The following is a 22,658-nucleotide window of genomic DNA, read 5'->3' as shown; positions in this document are numbered from 1 at the left end:
TAAGCCTGGAGATAACTGTCCAAAGCCCACTGGAAATACGGCTGTTACTGCTGGATGGGTCTCATTATATAACATTTGATTTAGACTCCATTGCTCAATTAAGAATGATCTAAATAGCCCAAGCCACTGGGACCGCAGTGAGTCACACTGGCCGTGACCACTTGGCACGGTCGTGCATCTATGTGAACAATTGCATCTACCGCATGTAAGAGAAACTGCGCAGCAGCAGCTAGAACTTCAACAAAGTTGTCTTTGAAATGTCAGCATTTTCTAAACTGAAGCATAAAAAACAGTACAAGCAAAGATCAAAAAGAGATTCAACGGAAGAAGAGAGGGAAGATTTCAAAGTCTTAGCCCTTGCTTCATGTGCACTAATACATTAATGCATTGTGTTATTATGTGTGCAGAGTTCTTGCTGCATTGACAGTGTTACAATGTATATTTCATCTTGCCTAGACCCACTTTACTTTGGTTAAACGCCAGTAAGAGCACAGACGCTTGTACAAACCAAGGTAATCTAAGGTAAATGCATTGCATAACCATGGGAAAAATCCTTGGGGAAAACTACAAAATGAACCAAGGGTGAGAGTGATGCAAGCCTTTAGACAAAAGCAACAATTCTTTTTTTCTTTTTCCTTTTTTTTCTGAAGATTGTAAATGGAAATTGAAGGTGACAATATTAATATAATATGCTTTAGGATAAATGTTGAAAAAGCTGTCTTTGTTTCTTCAAGGCAAAAAGATACCCTACATGAACAAACTGTGGATAATGGCCTTTAAGGAAGAGCTGTGCCAGAATGCCTACACAGCATTACGTTGCAAGCAGCTTTCAGCTCCTTCATGTATTTTGACTTGCAAACCAGATCTGGGTAGGCATAGGGTGGAGTAGTGTTATTTATTGTATTGGGAAAACAGCCTCTGTGTTTGCACAGTAATGGCTGAATGACACTTTTTAATTGTCTCCTGTGTACCTAATCAGAACGTGTTCCCCGGGGCTACAGCCTGTTGGCGTTGTTAAGCCCCCTCGATTTCTCCTGACTGCAGTTTGTTATTTCTTCCGGGGGCGCCCTGTCACTGTGTACAAATAAAAACCCTTCATCGCAGCTAATTAGCATTGAAGCTTGATTCCTGAGTGAGCTTCTTCATGCAACAAAAGGCTCAGAGTTCATTCAAAACCAGACCATCCTCTGTAATGCAACTTTTTATTTGTATTTGCCCCTCCATTCATTTTTCAGGTCATCTTATTTGCTATTCCAGTTTTGGTCAAATTGAAGGATCAATGCCCTGCATAGTATTACAATATGAGCCCTTCCTAGAAATGTGACAAGCGCTTGATATTTCCTGTGCAAATTCAGCATAGCACCAACTTCATGTAAAATCCCATTTTTACTAATTGGGATTTTCAGTGACTTTGTTAAGCTTCTGCTTCTGAAATATCAACAGGATCGTAACTGTTTTTCCATTAGAAGGACAAAGCAGACCTCTATGAACATTATTTAAGTATAGTGATCAAAATGAGTATGAGGCAGAACACTTACGGCCCCTTTCTCCTTCATTCATATATAAAAAATCAAGCATCCATCACTTCAAGTTTCACACCTGAAGGCACAGTAGCTGAAGGCATGTACTGAACCAGATTGAATGCTAAACCATTTCTCCAGCCAAGCTGACGAATGAAGTATTTATGAATGTCCCACAGAAACAGGAAAGGCAATCTTATACAATACATCAAAAAGCTTTTTGGCATGTATTAAGCCTTCAGTGTTTTTTTTTTTTGCCTTTCAGAAACCAACATGTACAGTTCATATTTTAAAAGAGACGACTTTAAAATACCACTGTGTAATATTTTAAGAAAAGTGTGGTGAACTCAGACACCGCTAACATGACTGGAATTACTATCCAACTCACAGGGCCACATTTTCAAAGCGTTTACTCCTATTTTTTTGAAAGATGGAACATACGAGTTACGTTTTACAAAACTAGAACCAAACAACTAAGTTGTATATTTAAAATAATTTAAAGCATTTTCAATGTATTTTTTTTGGCATTACCCTCTAATAGTTTCCATGCCAGTTATATGGTGGCGTTCTTGCTGGGCTGGCTACTCTGAGTTTCTGCACAGGTGGGTATCTTGGTCCAAGGTGATACCAATTAATACCCATTTTTTACATTATTGGTTATAATCGCTTATAACAGATATAGTGTGCCTGTCTTTCTATATCTCTCTCACCTATTGTATGTTGTTGTGTTGTTGTTGCAATACAGTTACTATACACGTTTCTATTGTTTAGTTTTTGCTATTCTTTATAACTACTTATAGCGTATCCCTAAACTAAAGTGTTGTCATTACTTTTACTGATACAAAAAGAGCAGGGGTAATGGACACTTAAAACAAAACAACATCTTGGCCATGGAAAAACAAAATGGAAGTTCTATTCAATTACATGCGTGTGCGTGTTAGACGTAGTCACGGCCACAGACACGGATAACTCTTGCCACGGACATCCAGCTGCTCTCCTGGCAGTGCCTCTGAGGTGAGACAGACTCTGGGCAAGCTGAACCGCCAGTGGGCAGAGCTGGACCAGCTGTGGGCCAATCAGGACAGGCGTCTGCAGGAGGGGGTGGAGCTGCAGCACTTCAACCGAGAGGATGACTGGATCGAGGCGGCGCTGTGTAGTGATGAGGCCAGGCTTCTAGAGCAGGACCTGGGGGTGAGAGAGCAGGACCCAGAGCTATAAAACAAAGCTGTGTTGAAGGTTGACTGCTGTATTGATGGCTGTGTGGATGGCTCTGCATGGAGTGCAGGATGCGCCCTATAGCCTGGAGATCGCAAGTTCAGTGTCATTGTCAACCAGGGCTGGGGGTTATTAGGAGGCAGCACAAAATTGGGGAGAAAACTAGGGGTAAAAACCATTAGCGGCAACTACATTTTAAAAAATATATTTGATAATTAACAGTTCTGATTCAAGTCCTCTTGAAGGACATTGCTAGCTAAACACTTGTTCACTCAAGGAAGACAGCTTGGAAATGATGCTGGCTTTTTTCTGGTTTAAGTTTATTTACCAGACTGCTGTGCCTGTCCTGAATCACTCACTGGATCCACACAGATGACAGTACTGCATCAAAGCCAGTTTATCAGCAAACAAAGGAAAGCACACAGCGAAATGGCTTAAAATCAAACATAAACATACCAGTGCTTACACATTTGCTTGGATTATAGACTAAAGTACTTTAATACAGTACTAAAGTCACTCAATACACTGCTGTGCTACAGCAAGCAGAAATAACAACCAGAACCATGAAGATAAACACAGAGGCTTAAGGATGCGTGGGAAACAAAGGTCTCAGCTTCCCTTCTTCACAAGGTCCTTTCTGTTGTCTTCCTCTGGTCAAATACATGATAAAGAGTATGGGACAAATACAAGGAACGGATAGCCATCAGAAAATGAACATAAATATAATGTGCAGTCCTGGGACTTATCATATAATAGAGTGATGGTAATGGATGACAATAGCTTACTTGCCCATGAACTCAGATTAATTCAACCCATGCACCTTTTCAAATTGATTGCTATATCTGCCTGGTAAAACCACTATATTGGGAACATGTTAGTTTCTTGAGCCAATATATAATAACATCAGAAAATGTATTGATGAGAGGAGACCATTTGGCCCATCTAAGCACATCTGATTCCTAGAAGCTGATTGATCTCAAAACTTTGTCACGTTGGGTCTTAAAGGATTCAAGTGATTCTGCCTCAACAACATGACTAGGTAACCCATTCCACCACCTCACCACTCTCTGTGTGAAGAAGTGTGTCACTCCCTCTGCTCTGAGTTTATTTCTAGCTGTGTCCAGTCCTGGTTTCTATGCTGCGCTTAAAGTATTGGTTAGGGTTAACTATGTCAAGTCATTTCAAGAGGAGTTATACCCCACTCATTCCTCTTTGTTCCAGGCTAAAATGATTCTGTTTTTTATAGTTAGGTATTAAACAGAGGAAGCCTTAATTAGTGGGGCATCCACCATCTCCCAAACTCGATGTTTAGCTTGTACTGTGAAATCAATGCAACAGACAATGAAATGCTCACATTTGATTTATTTACAAATAACAACAATTTATTTTCTTTTGTGCTCTTAACTGCTGGCAAAAGAAAATCTACAGTACACAGGCTACACATTGGAAATCACTCCCCCCCAAAAAAAATATTGTCACAGTTAATTTATTTGTCCAGTGAAACAGGCAAGGCAGGCATATTCAAACAGAACAGAAGGCAATGCCCACGAAACATTGGTCTTGTTTCTGGTACATTTACAGCAATTTCAGTAGAAAATAAACCATTTCAATGGGTTATTTCAAGACAAATACAGGTTATAGTATTTAGCACTGATCACCATTCTTATCAAATATACCTGATTTAAGCATTTGCCAATGTTACCTATATTATATTCAACTGAAACTGTGCATTTGCACAGGACTGTTGATAAAAAAATAAATAAAAAAAACAGTGAACAGGTCCTCTGGACTCTGATTGTATACTTTGTAATTGAAAGTCAGATAATTATGAGGGCGTAATATCAATGTTTTTTTTTTTTTTTTACCATTTTTAGTCAGTTTTGATTAAATTATTAATTAGAAACCAAAAATTGGTGGAGAAACGTTCTCTGAAGAACAAGCAAAATTTAGTTTGAAATTCAATCATTGTTATCTGCTTTATATACACTTTTCTACAGCGATAATCAGAATGTATCCACTATACAAAGTAGCAAAATAACATGGCACTTATGAATGTTATGACACACACATAACTTTTTTTTTCATCATTATCTTACAAATACCTCTTAGCAACTCTTTATTTGAAATGAATTATTTGACATATTAATATATACACATATTGAACATTATAGACCTACCCACTCATGGCATTTATAGCATTACAAACACTTATAGTATGAAAAGCATTGAGACTTTTGGAAGGGTTTGAATTGTACAATGTAGTGATCTAGCGGTATTGTAAGAGTGCTGTCAATGTTGGGGTTTATTGGGCTGCTCTTGTGGGTGCAGGCTCACTGCATGCTACACTATACCAGCGTTCATTATATCTTCCTCTCCACTGGGGCGTCAGTTTCTGCTAAGCAATTTCCATGATAAAGTCCTATACCTGATGTACAATTATAATCCTGGTAATGCCTCTGTCACTTTATACTCGCTCTGTTATCCCTGTATTTCTACCCTATTCCCATATAGCACCAGCTTCTTTGGGCTTTTACAGGAGAGACTTCAATGAGAACAAATGAAACCAAATTCTAAAGCAAAGTTAACAACTATGGCTAATGCATGATCTACAAAAGAAACTGAGAATATATATGATACAGTACAGGACTGTGATGATTGGCTGTACAAAATTAAAGGCATTAATTCAATCTGAGGGTTCGGCAGAAGTCTATAAACCTTCTGGTCTCCTAGTTTATATTGCGTTAAAACCCTTTGATTGAACTGCCCTTGTATTTGATGCTCCTTCATCCATTATACAATGTGGAATAATGATCTCTAATTATTTAACATTATGTTTTTACTGAGGATTTCTTGACTTGCAGTCAACCCACTCCAGTACAGTCTCTAGTGAACTGGGTCCCTTCCTAATTGCACAGATGCATTTCGGTTCCCCTGATGTCCACATGCAGCCACTGTGAAGCACCAGGGTCTCTCTGCAGCATGCAAATTCAATTCCCCTGAAAACACTGAAACACAACTTTCCTTGGTTTACTTTCTGGCACTATTAGCTCCCTAATGCTAAGAATGAATCATCAGCTTCACTACTGACTGCATCCAGATGATGTGCTGCAAAACAGATTTCTGCTCTCCTTGCTGATGCTCAGTATGAAGCAGATTTGTTTTAGTTCCTTGGCGTACAACTTTCTCTTTTGGTAAGTGCCGCGTCTGGGGCTAGTGAATTAAGGTTGGCATCACTTTTACAGGAAAGAACATCGTCCTTCATGGAAACAGCTGTGAGCGGAATGAAAAGCTTTTCAGCATCAAAGTCCCAGCAGTTAAGCTCTGAAATACACTGAAACATTTGAAACATTTAGAATAAAATGTAAAGTGTGTTTTAATAAATCTTCAAGTAATGTCAAAGAAGATTCTTCCCACGCTTTTAAGAGGACAGTTGAGAATTAAGTGTTAGTTTTTTTCACATACTGAATGATATATACTGTTTCATTTATGAAAGTTCCTGTACTTAGAATATGCCGAAAGAGATGTTCCTATATTTTACTTGGAAGTCCACTTAACAGGTAAATAATGCAATGGCATGTTTTTTTAAGGTGACACACAGTATTCGCAGTGCCTACATAAATACAAAACGTGATCTTACTAAGTCTAGCAATGCAATGAATCCCACTTCAGAATGCTTGCTTTTCATGTTTTCTTTGTGCAATCTTCACATCGACTGTCCCCAAGAGAACACGTTCTGAATTGTTTTTATTTTGACCTTTTTAAATTTGCAGTCCCGAGCCGTTAAAACAACAAGGAAGTTCAATGGGTTGGCGCTAACAAGACTTGCGGAGTACTTTGTGATGTCTCCAGTCGTTAAGGTGAAATTTGAACACTGCACTAATCCATACTGACAGGCAGTGGGGTAAAGGAACCGATAAGACATGCTGTAGTTTATGATGATAATACACTGTTTCAAGATGCACTCCAGCCCCAGGCCTAGTGTTATACATGTCCTGATTTAGACATGTAAGCGATGAGAGCCACGATGACCCCCACGTAAACGCCTGTTCCGATGGTGATGGAGAGCGCAGCCAAGAAAAGAGCTCTTCTTGAAGCTGAGCTTGCCAGGGGGAAGTCTCCCTTGGAAATAGCTTTACTGGTCTGCAAAAGAAAGAGGGAGACAGTTATAGCATTAAATGATTGAAGTGATATGCGTGCAAAAAATGTTAATATTCTATATTCAATGTACAAGGGTAGCGTGTGAAGTTCCCAGTAGGCGCATGGCAGCCTGGAGGCTGATACAGGCGGTTACTTTTGTAGGTCATCCCCCGAATGCTTGTCATTTTCCATGTAGGAGAGGAATCCACAGAAATACAATTTCAATCTGTGTGAGGTTCTGCTTTGAAACTAATGAAACTAGCAAGCCACTATTGAGCTGAACAGACCATCCATCGGTGTGACTGATTTTGACATAACAGCAGCAGTATATCACATAAATGAAAACTGGCAGGCTGTGCTATACTTTTCTGACTGGGATATTTGCTTTTCCACCTGCTGTATATAACGTGATGTGTAGCCATGGAAAAGGCTTTTGCTGCAGCAAAGATGTCTGTTAAAAGTGTTCATATCTTTGCTTTCGCCCTGTGTGTGTGGTTTTTTTTTTCACACAATTGTACTTTTTGCAACTGGGAAACGTTTTTACTGAACGGCATTAGAGTTAATCCTGTTAGATTAGTTTGGCTCAAGAAGGGGGTCTCAATACAAGTGACTGCCATCCAAGGAGCATTTAGATCTGTGTTTATGATTTATATTGGCTACACTTTAGTTCCTAAGAAGTGAAGGGCCCACAGAATAATGCATCTGCTCCAAATGAAGTGAAATATCCATTTGATGAGCCCTTGCAGCTAAGCTGTGAGATATTTATAGAAACAACTCAACTGGGTCCTTTCATTGCAAGAAGCCTTTTTATATAACATGAGAAGCAGGTCAAAAGGCAAAGGTGAAGAACAAAAAGAAAAAAAACAACCCAGAAGAAGCCATTAGTAACCATGGCAACTGACCGAGGATTAAAATGGTTATACACTCCAGTGTTGAGCTTAATGGGGGAATATGATTCATGGGCTTTATTTAGCAAGCTGCGTCACATATATTTATATTGGTCAGGTACTCCTGAGCCATTGGAAGGACAGAACAATGGGTCTCAAGAGCCACACGTCTGCAGGTGCAGAGCAGTGCAGGCAGGGCTTCGTTTGTGCAAATCTGTCTGACAGGAGAGAATTAAACAGTTTGCAGATGATGAACCGTATGAAAGAAGAAAACAACAAAAATAGTTTTTTATTGTTGCAAAAAAGAACTCTCTATATACACATAGCATTCTTAACAACAACAACGTTCCTCAGTTCCTCAATGTTCAAACATATATATATATATATATATATATATATATATATATATATATATATATATATATATATATATTCATATTTTCTTTCAGAAATGGGAATTTTCACTGGGAGCTACATATTACACGGCAATGGGTACATTTCACAGGGAAATCCATGAGAACAATGAAAACAACACAGCTTTCCTAATGACACTTTAGGGTAGATGGCTTTTTCAGTGTCGCATGTGCCCATGCAGGTGTGTTACACAGGGCAGATCACTCCATCGCTTCAGCTGCTGCACACTTCACTCATTTACTATACCTGTCAAAACCATGAACATGAACTACTTGTTTTTAAAAAGGTTATTTTGCTGGTCTTTTCTTTTTAAAACTGAAACTTTGGGTTTAAGGTGATTTCATTTCTCCATTGCACATTCTGGAATTATCCTAAATTCAGTAACACTTTGCATTAAGTGTCTCGAATTACTGTGTATTTACATAGTACTTGCTTAGTAAATACATGTGCACTTACACATAATTACAGTGTTATTTTGCATAGCTACAATGTACTTAATGTGTAAATCTTAAACCTGAAGCCTACTAATGATACATTTCTTGGTGTTTTCCTGCTCAGTTTTATGTGTTGAGCTTCATAGCCGGCATGAGATTTCATTGGTCTGATTACAGGCATGTCTAACTTGACTGTCCTCAAAACAGGACGCAAAAACAAAGGATTTCAATGTTTTTCTCTTTATTGATTTAGAATGTATCAAATTACATGAATACAGCTTGTGTTCAGATTTTTTCAAAGAAAATTGTGTTTGGTACTTAAGGGGTTAATTGTTTAACTGAACCATTTAAACCACCAGCCATGTCCTGAATCAGTGAACTTCATTATAGCTGTTAAACCCACAGTATAGAATGACCCTCCAGGACTGGAGTGGCCTGTAACAGCCTCAGTGCAACCCAGACATGTTTAGTTATTATTGTCATGCTCTTAATCTCTGTGCAATGAGGAAAGGTCTGCCAGGGTACAATAAAAGTGAAGTTGAGAAGGCTGCCCTTACCCCCTGGGAGAAGTAGAAGGCTGCGATGCCAAGAGGCCAGAAGCAGCAGAGCATTGAGAAGATGGCCAGGCCTAAGTGGTCCCGTGGGGCGATCATGATGAAGTCGTCTTCGCTTTCACTGTCACTGGAACAGTCGCTCTAAGGGGACGAGACACAGGGCAATTATACAGCACTGCTGCTGTTATTATGGTAATATTTTATTTATAGTTCATATGAATTCATACAATACAAGAGCAACACAAAATAGGGCTGTGCAGAATGCTCATTACTCATACTCGTTTAAATAGGGCTGTGCAGAATGCTCGTTACTCATACTCGTTTAAATAGGGCTCTGCAGAATGCTCGTTACTCATACTCGTTTAAATAGGGCTGTACAGAATGCTGGTTACTCATACTCGTTTAAATAGGGCTGTCCAGAATGCTCGTTACTCATACTCGTTTAAATAGGGCTGTGCAGAATGCTCGTTACTCATACTCGTTTAAATAGGGCTGTGCAGAATGCTCGTTACTCATACTCGTTTAAATAGGGCTGTGCAGAATGCTCGTTACTCATACTCGTTTAAATAGGGCTGTGCAGAATGCTCGTTACTCATACTCGTTTAAATAGGGCTGTGCAGAATGCTCGTTACTCATACTCGTTTAAATAAGGCTGGGATTTGAACCAGTGACCTTCTGGTTACAAGCGCTGGACTTTAACCACTGGACCACACAGCCTCAATAACATATATCACCAGATTGCATTGCATTGCATTCCATTCCCTTGCAATGCATTGCATTGCATTGTATTGTATTGCATTGCATTGCATTGCACTGTGTTGTATTTTAATAAAGCTTGTTAATAATCCAGCCTAGATGCCAGCACCAAGCTTTATATTTCTACTCAGTTCATATAAATAATCACTTTATTTTGAGTGGCTCTTGACCTTCAGCTATTTCCAAATCTGAGTCCTGAGTGCTCTGTAGAAAGGACTATCATGGGCTGTAATTCACACGCTTGGGATTCTGGTCATTTGGCTGTTCCAAGGGTTCAAACACATTTTAAAATGTGTTGGTGCCCATGCCGATGTTATTGCTTTAGAAACGCTATGCTTGGAAAAAAGAGGTATGTCATGCTTTTATTTGAACACTGCTGTTTTGTAATATAATGCTTTGAGTGGTATTATTTTGATTCCTGTTGGACTTGCGCTCTCATCTAGACACGCTGCAGGGTCGCACCCTTAACAGTGGTTTCATAAGTACTGGGTGAAATTTTTTTTAATGGCGAAAAACCTTACGCTCAGCTTGGAACTGTTCTTAACCCAGAGGCGCTATCTGATAGACAATGAACTGTTACTGTTCGCATCACTCGATGTACTGCTACACTTTCCGGTGAGTTAGACGGGAACAGTACAGGGACAGCATGAAGGTCGTACTTCGGCTGGATGGGGACGACCTATTCCATCGACGGTAGCTGCAGAACACTTGACACTGATGGAAACTTTGTCTCACGTGAACAGAAGCACTCCGCTGTCCTTTTTTACAACTTTGTTATATAATTATTATTATTATTATTCATATTATTATATTATATATTTTTATTTGTATAAGTATCGACAAACAAAATCGAGGTAATTAATTAATCCTAAGTGTAACATTTATGGATGTACCTGCAGTAGTATCTCAGGGGCCACAGAAACCAATTCCTGAGTATAACCAAAGAACAAAGCTACAAGAACTGTGCTGCACCAGTGTCTAGTGTGGATAAATAAATCACCTACCACAATTTGGTACTATTGACTCAATGAAGCCCAGGCACTAGGAAGGAGATAAATGGAAAATGATGTTCTCAGTGTGAAAGAAATGAAGCCAACAGGAAAGTCAGGCTCCAACATTCTCTCTGGCCAGACCCAGCATTAGTAACTGCAAAAGCTGCAAAAGCTTCAAAAGCTGCAAAAGCTGCAAAAGCTGCAATAGCTCACCAGCCAATTAGAAATTTATACCAAGGTGTGAAGAAGCCCATTCATGCACAGATTTTCATTGAAAGCTGCTGCAGCTCTATAGGATAGCAGACCATTATAAAAGCCGTGCACAGTCAGGGCTATCAGGTGCTCTTTGCAGTCGTACTGTTGTACCGCAATAGCCTGCTTATGAGGTTCCCATTTCTATACCATATGTATATGGGAAATCCTGGGTAATATTTATTATATATTGGCCTCTGCTTTCCTATTTTAAGCAGCTCATATAAAATGTTTTTTTTTTTTAATATATTCCAGCAAGAATACATGCATCACATAATTATGTACAGAAGTGCCTCTATCCTGTTACCCAGAACCTTACTTTATCAATAATGCTTTTGTTCTGTTTCACGCTCCCTCGCCTGTCATATCCATCAAAAGATCTCATTATTTCCAACTGTAAACCGCACAGGTTTCTGATCAGCTAAAAAAACAGAGGGACTTGTTATCACCCATTATTAAGAGAATAATGAAAAAGATTGAGCCGTTTCAATGACTATTAATCGTGTCTTTCACAGTACAGCTCTCTGTAACCCCTTACTATTTTGTACTTTTCTCTTGTAACGTTCTCCTGCTTTTTGTTGAATTATCAATAAAGACCAGCCTTGCCCCTGATTTCCATTCTATAATGCTATAGAATTATAAAGCCAATGCTTCATTATGCTTGGCTTCCGTGTACAACACTGCACACCTGTATTGGCTAATCTTGCCCATCTGTTTTGTTTACTGAGTTGCCTGTGAATTTTACATTTCTTAGAATTCCTCTGCATTTCAAGCAATTTCTTCTGATGTGTTAAGAAAGCTAGGTCAGTCTCGATCTCAACGAAGACCCTTTTAAATCGCACACAGCTCCGTGACTTTAGCAAACAGTAATTCGTTCGGACAGGGAAGAATTTTACCAGCTATTTGCATCCCTTAAAAGCCCCCCTTCTAATTGTACCCACCTCTGAGTCTGTATTGCAATAATTCAGTCTTACTGTACCAAGACTAATTCTTAATGTCAGCTGGGAATTAATTGGGAAGATCAGCTTCAAGGATAATGACAGTACGACAGGGAGACCATTTTCCGCTATAATTCTAACTATAATTAGCAATATGATAAATTCATCCCAGCTTTGAAGCATATATTATACCCCAAAAAGAGAAGCCTCATGTATGATTGTGCTCTCTCAAACTGGATAAACAAAATACGCTGTAAGAGTTTAGGGGGACGACTGTCTCCCTGAGCGCTCATGAACCACAGCGCACTTATTACTGAGCTGCTATTAAAGAGCACAGAGAGATAGTTATCTAGACAGCATGATGCCTGGTACAGGGTGATGCCTTCTATGCGGATTCAGTTATAGCTTAGCGAAGGCTCAAATTCAGACGCAGATAAAGATATAAAGTGAGGCCAGGCTGTTAGGGTTATTATATTCACAAAGCAGTGTGCTGCAATCCCGCAGTTTCATCCTCATGTAAGGGCAGTGCTGTATGGTGCAGTGTTTAAGATGCTTGCATGCAGAGTTTGGTTTGCGCTCGGCCTCAGCCCTGGTACATTCAGGACTCTTCATTGGATAGTACTGGTGGGCAGTGAAATGACTTTGGAGAGCTATCTGCTAGTTGATTCAAATATCAGAACGGTGTGTGGTACACAGCAACAGCAAGTCCAAGGACTGTTCTCTAGCACTTGAATCCAAGTTTATCACAACAGGGACCCTAAACAGCATGTCGGAGGCTGGGGTATAACATCTATAGACGGCTTCTTTTCCAACACGACATCACTGTATACTACGAGCGTGGGGTGCACTCTGCTCTTTTCAATGGCATATACAGATGAAGATGAAAGATTTCCCCATCCTTTCATCTTGCCACTCTCTGACAGGAAAGCAAAGGTGACTTTGAATGCCAAATTAAAAAGAGGTGTCTCTGGCTCTCTAACTCAAAAGCACTTGTTACAGGACGTCATGTCACTGTGGATACCGGCATTAGTATCAATCACTTTGCCTCAAGCAGCATGTTCTATTGACACAATAACAGGTGTCAAGAGTCAGTAACTCACCTTGCCTGGTACAGCATTGGTCTGAGGCTGTCATCTCTAACACTAACATGCATTTCCTGGGCAAATATTATTGTTCAGTATATCCTAGGCAGGGTTTTGGCCACTTCATTCCAAGGTGGTTCAGGGATGGCAATAAGACTCCTATTGCAAAGCAGTGTCAATACAAGCTTGATGAGTCACTGTGTGTAAGTAACAAGCTCAGCTGTGTCTTATTAAACTCAGTAAAACCAGGAATGGATCAAGCTTCTGTGCAATGGGAGTCTTATTTCCATCTCTGTAGTTCAAACTTTACTAGGGAATACCTACTGAATCAAATAATAGCTCTCCACAGCTGATTTTAGTTTTGAATGAAAACAATAAATACAGTTAATTCAGTTAATTGATTGCACACTGTGCTTCATTACACTTTGCTATGCTTTTATTATGGGATGCTTTTATACAAGGAAATTATCTCCAAATAGGGTTACCATATAACTCCATGCACACAGTTGAGCCTTTTCCTTTCACAGTAGGACTACACTTACCAGAATGCACTGGGGTGTGCGTTGAAAAGCCTGAACTGTCCTCAGCTGTCATCATGTATATGTGAGTCATATGGTAACCCTATCTCCAAATGAAAAATATTTGTTTTGTCTGGGTTGGATCATGCTATCCGAACCTCTAGAGTGCTTTTCATCCGTTATGTATTTAGCCGGTCTGGCTGCAGTTGCCTCTTGTGAGCAGGTTTCCACTCTCTTCCAATTTCACAGCCCAGCACTCAGGAGAGTCATCCCCTGTCACTCTGTGTGTGTGTCTGATCAGCCTCTATACAGAATAGCATTCCTCTTACAAATGTGAAGGGACAGCAACATCTGAAAACCAGCTCTATAAGACAGCTAATGCATTGCGATCAGTCCTATTTGAAATAGAAATATATCTCGGTGACATCAACTATGTATTGAAAATTGTACTTCAAATATGCCAAAAATATATGGACAGTGTATTGTTACTGTATGGTTCCAACCCTCAATTGCATCATATCATTTTATTCAGGTAACAATAGCATTTTTTTATTTATCCGTGGATGTAAAAAAAAAGCTGTAAATACTGCATGGCATTCTTCTAACTGATTCCCCAGAGCACAGCAAGCTGACTAGAATTGCACTCGGGCACTGAAATGAATGCAGTGCTGTTTGACTAACTTTGTAACAAAGTCCTGAATTTTTAATACCAGCTCAGCTTCCAGGGAATCCATATTTGACAGGTACTGTACAATAGGTTAAAGACGCTAATCAGAAACTGGGTGTCATGTCTTTTTGACCTAGGAAGAAGAAAGTGTGGTGGATACAAACACTAGAATACTTCTGAACGGTACCTGAGATTTGTTGGAAAAATTTTGCCATTGGCGGGCTATCAGACAAAATGTTTTTCCATGAATAAAAAAACAAACAGATCTTGTCTTTTACTTGAACAGTCTTTATCCGATGACTGTTGAATCATTTGTTTCCAATGCCACACACTGGTCCTTCTAAAACCACAGCGAAGTGTTGCGAACCATGATTGGTAAAGAGTCTGACAGATTGCCACTGAAATCATGCAAAACTACTATTTTATGGCAGCTAACATCTCTCCTAGTGCAAGCAAGCCTAATTAGTCTATTTCTGTAATGACATGCAACTTCAGGCAGTATTTTTTTTATTGATCTGAATGGCAGTGGTATTACATTTCTCCACTGTAAACATCAATTGAATACCCCTCTTAGTGTATAGGATGGTGTTTACTGTAGAAAAGATCTGATCATCTAGTTTACTCCAGTCTTTAATTACAAAAAAGATGAAACTTCATCACTAAAGTACAAAACTGAGCAACAATTAACTTTAGAGTGCTTAAGAGACCTTCAATTACATGACTTGTTGTTTGTCAATAAATGTTTTTTTTCAAAATATAATTGGAGTAAACACTTTGAAAATATGGACATTGAAATCACTGCATGGTTTACTTAAAAGAAGAAAGCATGCCAGAAGACCACAGAAAGGGTATTGAAAGACATGCCCTAAACCTACCTCATACTCACGATACTCCTCTTCCTCCACCTCGTAAGACACTGTTTGGATTTTAACATCGTTTTCACCCAGGTCCACGAGTTTCTCCTCTGGGTCCTCTGCGCTTCCGGCAGCCTGGTCCTTCTTCTCCGTGAAGGTGGTCTCGCAACATTGGCTCTTGTAATCCTTGTTTTTGTCGTTGGCGTCCTCCTTGTACAGAATGAAGTTCGGCCGGTACAAGGCCTCCACAGCGAGGTGCAAGGACGTGGCATCCAGTAGCTGCTGTGCCTTGGCTTTGTTAGAGCCACTCACAAAGTAGTTGAAAATGTTTTCCTGGTACTGACTGCTGGGGAAGTCTCCCTGGTAGCTGTAATTGCCCTTGACATGGTTGCTGGTTTTGTCCAGGAGCGGGTTCTGAAGCTCACTTAGGCTCTCCATTGTGGCTGATCAAGGGAGGGGGGGCAGGATGTAACAAATTGATGCGACAGGGACTAATAGCAACCAAAGAGCCCGGAGCTGTGAAGATGAAGCAAGAGAAACTGGGTTATTGAGTACAAATGTTTTATTTTCAAGCAGGCATGGTGTACCAATGAACTGCATTATCTTTACTAATTCTCTTCAATGGCACAGATACAGTATGTGCTCAGGGGCTGATATTTAATTGCAACTATATATTTTCTGAGGTTGAAAGTTCTAGAGGGTGACATACACACTATGCCTGGAGGCATTTGACTGAATTCCTGACAAAGTCTTGGTACTGTGTATGTAGATGTGACAGACTGACACCCACAGATAATCCAGTAACCTGTGCTAAGAAGGTCATTAGCAAGTTTTATCAGAATTGAACAACCTTTTCTCCAACTGGACCTGTGAAATACAGACAGCTGACATTAACATGCTTTTATTTAGATAATCCACACACAACACAGCATACAGCTCCTTACAATGGAGAAGGAAAAACAGAACTGAACATAATTTGTCTTTTAAAGCCAGAGTCAGCTGGCACAGTTTCAGGGATTGATCACAATAATCTGCTCACTCTTATTTGTGTAAAAATATGCAAAATAACTCTCTCTTTTAGTCATAGCAGTGACTGGTTAATGATCACTGCCTCTACACTACTTCTATGGGAGAGAACTTCACTTCTAGAAATCAGATGCCTCAATTGTAAATCTTTAGATTGAACCACAAAGCTACGCTGTCTCTTTAAATAAACAAAAGGTACAACTAAACCAAATCTAAATGATGATTCACCCATTCTCTTCCATGCAGCTAATAGCATTCCCATGAATGCAACAGCAGCAGATGTTTCAAGGTGTAGTGGTGCATAGTGAAGACCAGAAACGCACTCAGCTGTGATTTCCCTACATGTATCACCCAGCTGGAATTGTTATTCTGCAGCAATGAAGCTCAATGGTTGGCACAATGTAATGGTTTCATAATAGAATAACAAAGAACCAAAACTGGGGGTGTGGGGGTTTACAATTTAAATGGAAAATATCCCTCAGTGGATTATATGAAGGCAAAATGAAGGGAAGGGGTGTTACAGGAAAGACTTTGCCAGGGGGAGCATAGTGAGGAAACACAGTTTGTATTTTTAAAGATCTCATTTTCAGCTTAATGTAGCACACAGCTAAGCAAATACAGCCTCTTCCTCAGTTCCACAGAAACACATTAACATACAAAATAACTAGCAGCTGAATGCAATGTAACTCAGTGACAGTGCGGTGCTGTCTCTAAGGACGTCTGATAATAAAACCACTTCTTGTACAGCAAATGAAACTTTCTCAATCCTAGTGTAAGTCTTACTGCTAGCAAATATTCTTGTAATCCTCCACGCGACGAGCAGGTCCCTGTCACAATACGCAATTAAATACGCGCTGCAGCGTCTTCTGCATGTGAGTGAAACGTACTGTGCTTGTGAATTTCTGATTAGGGGAATTAGTGCGCTTAGCACTGAATTCGACATAGAAAAAATCAGCAACATTTTACCCCTGTAAAATCTCTTTAACGTGGGCACTAAAACACACAGCGCTGGATTCTCAAAACCAGTTACTCCAAATTATCATTAGCACCCCCAATAAAGCTACCAAACCAGATATAAACAACTAAGGCTTTTTAACTCGGGAACTTAAAATTAGTCCTAAGTTGTTTCTTTTTTGTTTTAGAATCATAGCAGTGTTTTGTTTTTTGTTGTTTTGTTTTTTTTTTTATTATTCTTTTCAGATAAAAATCACGTAAATAACAATTTGGAGCAAATAGCTTTGAGAATCCAGCCCATTTTCTTTCAATTATCCCAGAGGCTACTGATATTGACAGTGCATTTTCTGAAAGATTGCTGTGTTTAAGTTCTTAATCATCTCCCTTTTTCAATCTAGAAAATCCAATATTTATTCTGACAACAGTTTGGAACTATTCTTGGAGAGATTATTGTATGTGCATCCCAGCATATGGGAAAATGAACACCTGTTACCTATCTACCTGCCAACCTGCTAAAACACCATCATTTATATTAACCCATGAAGTACCAAATTCATTTTCTTTAAAAAAAAGAATCAGAACACAAGCTGAATGTATGTAATTTGAGGGATTACTTTTAGACTTATCTTTTGCGGTTAACAAAATTAGAGTATGGCTATGGAGAAACATTTTGCATCACTCTATAGAATTAACTGACTTTGCATCGTAAAGTTGAATGAGACCTGCTGAATAATGTTATGTTAGTATATTGAATGACATAGCATTTTGTAGTTTTCTAGATACATAATGAAAAACTGACAAAAATTGAAGAATGTAACATTTCTAAATCTAACATTAAATACCGCGCTGCTGGAGGCCCATTTCCCTAATTGAAGGGAAAGCAGTTAACTGGTAGAATGGTTCATTTCCTTACCTTACAAACATAATGTCCAGTAACCGGTCTTCCCATCATTTATAATTTGCATTGCTAGTATCCTCAATGAACCTGTAATGAATCTCCTCCTAGCAGCTCATGAGTTAATAACGCAGACATCAGCCTGCTTCTCCACTATAGAGCTTAGTAAGACGTTCATCTTTCACTGACATCAGCCTGCCTCTCCACTATAAAGCTTAGTAAGACATTCATCTTCAAGCCTTGTGGGTTGTATAATAGCCTGTATAATAGCCAATGCATGTGGTCTATGAGCTAGACGAAGACCATAATAACATTGGCTTTGCATGACTGCAGATGTCTTCTCTGTTCCATGCTCTAATCTATAAATAAGTGCGTCAGTCACATCCAGAATTCAAATTCCCAGCTCTCACTACGATGAAGAAGTAGAAGATCGTGACATAAGTCAACAGTATGTAACAAATCGTACAGAATCAGAAATGCAATGAAATGTTTAGTCACAATTTGATAATATATACAGTATGGAAAATGTGTGACATAGAGATGCACGGATGTACAGAGAGGCAGACATCCCCTATACTGTGTCTCTAGAATCTGATATTTTTAATAACTTAAACATAAAAAATGTTAATATCATGTTTCAAGCATGCTGCAGATATATGCAAAAATGTAAGTGTGATGTAGAGAGGGGTAGAGGGGTATAAGGCCAGACAGATTACAGTTGGAAAAGGGGTTCTCCAGAGAGTCCTACTGTTTTAAATATCTGGCAATATGTTTTAAACCAGGTGGCAAGAATCTCAAGAAAGCTCACATTTAATAATGATATTAATGCATAATATATGTCCTCATTGTTTTCACTGTAAATTACATTTTCAACTGACCTAAGAAGAATTCTGTTAAACTTTTTCCAGGAGCATATGGATTTTGCTTAGTTTTGTGCCTGAAGTCAAAGGATGGGATTCTTGTCAGTTTTGTGATAGGGGTGAATTCCATTTCACACCACACTACACAACAAAAGCCCTCTTTCAAGCCTAGACCTCAATTATCATAAGGACATGTGTCAGGTATTTATATCATTTATCTTTGTTGTGTTTTTTTTGTTTGTTTGTTTTTTTGGGGTTTTTTTTGCCCAGGCACCATTTTGAGGCACAGGTCATTCTGTTTTCAGCAGTTCAATTACAATAGCTTAATACAACAGACCATGAGCCTTATAATATATCTTCATGTGAACAATAGAATCCAGCCCTGTCACTGGCAATCAATGCATTGGTTAGCATTTTACTTTAGCAGACATTGTTAAAAAACAAATAACCCATTACTGCCCCTCCTCACACACACACACACACACACACACACACACACACACACACACCACACACTCACACAAATGAATGATTGTGTTTATTCTCATTGAATGCAGCCTAATGATCTTTAGTAGAGTTAGTTGAGCACTTTAAAGTTGCCACCAATGTGAAACCCATCTTTGAACGTTTCCATGTGTGCAGTTACCAGCTGGGCTCTTGTTATTATGAAGCTTGCCCTCCTTGTGTCAAACCCAAATTTGTGCTTTTATAGCACTGCGATAAACACAGGCGAACATGTAGAAAGTCGCTTTCATTAACATTCACCATTCTGTTTTTTTAATTATAATTATTATTATTTGACAGGCAAATGTGAACAGACACGTCCATACTTTATAATAAATTAGCAATCTGGAACCAGATCATACTGTTAGCAATTCCTATACTGCAATTGTTTCGACTAGTCATCTCTCAAATATAGGCGACTGGACACCACAGAGCCCCCTGTTAAACATTCCATGTGAACTGAACTGCTATGCAACCAATACAAACACACTACAGAAAGGAGCCTCTACCAACTGAACGACTGGTATTACAATTATGTGGAAAGCATCAAGTTATGTAAGATAAATAATCAGATTTGTTTGGCAAGTTTACAAGTTTTATTTTTCTATCTGCTGATACAGACTATTTTAGAATATTGTTAATTATGTATTCCCGATTCTTTTTAATTTCAATTCGATTGTTTTCAAATTCAAGCAATTATCCCAGTATTTAAACTTTCAACCAAAACTTTATTATTATTATTATTATTATTATTATTATTATTATTATTATTATTATTATTATTATTATATAAATATGCATAATATCTAATTAGGTGCCAAAACAGTATGAGAATAAAGGAAAGTTGCAAATATGGAACCGCTGGCAACAAGTTGTTATAGTTTGAAATAAATTCAATTGTCTTGCAGTATTACCGAATACAATATGTTTAACACAATAAAACGTTTTACTCTATAAAAATGATATTTTACAGACAGATAATAACCGTAAGAAATATTTTTTTTTCAAATGGATGGAAGTACATCTCCACTTTATTTTTACATTGCAATGCTAATGTCAATTAAATACATAGCGTTTGATAGTGTTTATGACATTAAAAACATAAAAGACCTTTCTAAGAACAAATATTTAATAGACCTACCAGAAGCCTCCGATGTATCCAGCCACTCTCAAAAGGAAATAGACATCCATTATGTTCATTGTAGAATAGACAGAGATATCATGCCAGTGTGTGTGTGTGTGTGTGTGTGTGTGAGCGTTTGTGTGTGAGCGTTTGTGTGTGTATGTGACAGATATTGAATGAACTTCTCTCCACCTGTTTTCTCCGAGAGACCTTCTTAAATCAGCGAGATGTTTTTAATTAAGACTCTTGGACATTTTTAGTTGCGGATTCTTAATGTCTCCACGCTTCTTTAATTGAACCTAGCTGTCAGGGATGGAGCTCGCTGCAACATTCCAGATGTAGCTGAAGCTGTGAGGTCTTTTTTTCTACGTCATGCACTCTGTCCAATTCAGAGGACGTGTGTACACGTAATAGTTAAACCATACCTTGGAGATTTTATAATGTCTTCTGTTTTTTTTTTTTTTTTTTTTACGACGACAACCTCCGAGGCATTGTTAAGCGTCCTGCTCCTTCAGCATAACCTGACCGCTGTTTGAAGATGTTAACACAGACTCGAAGACGCACAGGAGAGCTACCTCACACAGCAGGCTGCTTCTTAGGCACTTAGAGTAATCGGTGTATATTTTTTCTGTACTGTCTGTACAGTAAGGTTTGTCGTCCCCCCCGTCCCCCCCGTCCCCCCAAGTATAAAACAGGATTAAGAAAAGGGAAAAAAAATATAGAGGACAGACTATTTGATGTAAACCTGCTTGTGCAGATAACGGCTGTTCTGTGCCGTTTTCAGTCAATTCAGTTTTATATATACTGACTCTTCTGTTTAAACATTAATGCTTTTAACTGAGTTTCTCTAACATATGATGAATTAATCCTATGCCCTTAATGACCCTATGACTTAATTTTTGACTTCAGGCCAGAAATCCGTTAAACCCAGCATTTTACTTATGGATGGCGTCTTATAAATAATTATATATATATTATATTATATATATACTATACTTATTAATATTTATATATATATATATATATATATATATATATATATATATATAATAAACATCTTTTTTTTATTTAATTTTTTTAATATAACAATGATTACATTTTGAAGAATGTGTCCCTAAATCTTATATCACCGGGTGTACAGTTGATATTTCTCTCGATGTTTTAAGGAACGCGGTTAGTTAATGAACGATAAAGTGCTGCTCCGCTTCACCGACAGAGGCTTGGAGCCTCTCCGTCTCCCAGTAGAAGCTCTGTACTCACCGGGTACTAATGAGATTGTATGCGGTTATCGGACGCGCAGGTGTGTTCACGTTCAGGGCCAGCGCTTGCTCTGTGTGCCCCGTGTGTCGTTCGGTGTGCTTTTTAAAAACGTTATCCTAAGGCGAAGGACACGCGCTGCTGGTTAGCTAGTCTTACCTTCAGCCACTCTCCTAACATATCCCCCGACTGTGGCGACAGCAGCCAGACTGTGAATTAACAATAACAAGCCATTTCACTTGCAGGGAGCTGTCCAAATTTTCAGCACTCTGCACTTATAGTGACTGGAGCTTATCGCAGGCCAATTGCCCTCCCCATAGTAAATGTATTACACGGGCAACTTGTCCAAGGTGGAAAATCGGGCAGAGGTTTTTTTTTTAATGTATTAATTCGTTTCTTTATTTTGTATACGTGTTCTATCATTATGTATTTGTTTTATGAATATTTCGATATGGTAGTGTAATGTTTGTGTATCCATGCATTCATGTATGTGCTTGTTTGTGAGCTGATTTAATGTGTGTTTATTATCTGACTTGACCTATAACCCAATCTCACCCACATGTGTTCGATTTCAGCGGCAGTGTCACTGCTCTCCAATACAATGGCATTTTGTTGTCCAGTTTAATAACATGCCTGGCTGGTTGATAAACAGCAAGTCACGAAGCAGGGCTTAAAGTTCACACTTCAAATGTATCTTTACAACATAATGCACGTTGAGTAACTCTGGGTGGTAAATGGCTTAATGTGTTATTTAGAGAGTTCTGTAATTCGCTGGAGTGTGCAATGATGCTTGATGGAATAACAATACAACTCGATACA

At 38.8% G+C, this 22,658-nt stretch overlaps 1 protein-coding gene across 4 annotated transcripts; it reads right to left on the bottom strand.

Moving 5' to 3' along the window:
- Positions 1–4,090: 4,090 nt before the first annotated feature.
- Positions 4,091–22,078, bottom strand: LOC121323966 (synapse differentiation-inducing gene protein 1-like). Of its 4 annotated transcripts, none has more exons than XM_041265319.1 (4): positions 21,999–22,078; positions 15,242–15,736; positions 9,165–9,302; positions 4,091–6,875 (listed from the first exon to the last, which is right to left on the bottom strand). In XM_041265319.1, exons 2-4 carry the CDS (start codon positions 15,656–15,658, stop codon positions 6,717–6,719), a joined length of 714 nt encoding a protein of 237 aa, XP_041121253.1. In that variant the 5' UTR covers positions 15,659–15,736; positions 21,999–22,078; the 3' UTR covers positions 4,091–6,716. The 4 variants fall into 4 exon arrangements, with proteins under 4 accessions (XP_041121253.1, XP_041121252.1, XP_041121250.1 ...); XM_041265318.1 differs by lacking the exon at positions 21,999–22,078 and adding an exon at positions 21,008–21,251; XM_041265316.1 differs by lacking the exon at positions 21,999–22,078 and adding an exon at positions 20,601–20,993.
- Between the last annotated feature and the right edge of the window lie 580 nt (positions 22,079–22,658).

This window comes from Polyodon spathula, chromosome 12 (genome assembly GCF_017654505.1).
Source record: "Polyodon spathula isolate WHYD16114869_AA chromosome 12, ASM1765450v1, whole genome shotgun sequence".
In the NCBI taxonomy this organism is placed as follows: Eukaryota; Metazoa; Chordata; class Actinopteri; order Acipenseriformes; family Polyodontidae; genus Polyodon; species Polyodon spathula.
Note: the sequence above shows the minus strand (reverse complement) of the source record. Positions and strands in the feature narration are given on the sequence as shown.

Excerpts from the sequence above, each read along its gene's own strand:
- LOC121323966 (XM_041265319.1), bottom strand. The coding sequence starts at position 15,658 with ATGGAGAGCCTAAGTGAGCTTCAGAACCCGCTCCTGGACAAAACCAGC. Across the intron at positions 9,303-15,241 it reads AGGAGTATCGTGAGTATGAG|AGCGACTGTTCCAGTGACAG; the intron begins GTAGGTTTAGGG and ends TCGTCCCCTTAG. Across the intron at positions 6,876-9,164 it reads CCTTCTACTTCTCCCAGGGG|ACCAGTAAAGCTATTTCCAA; the intron begins GTAAGGGCAGCC and ends TTTCTTTTGCAG.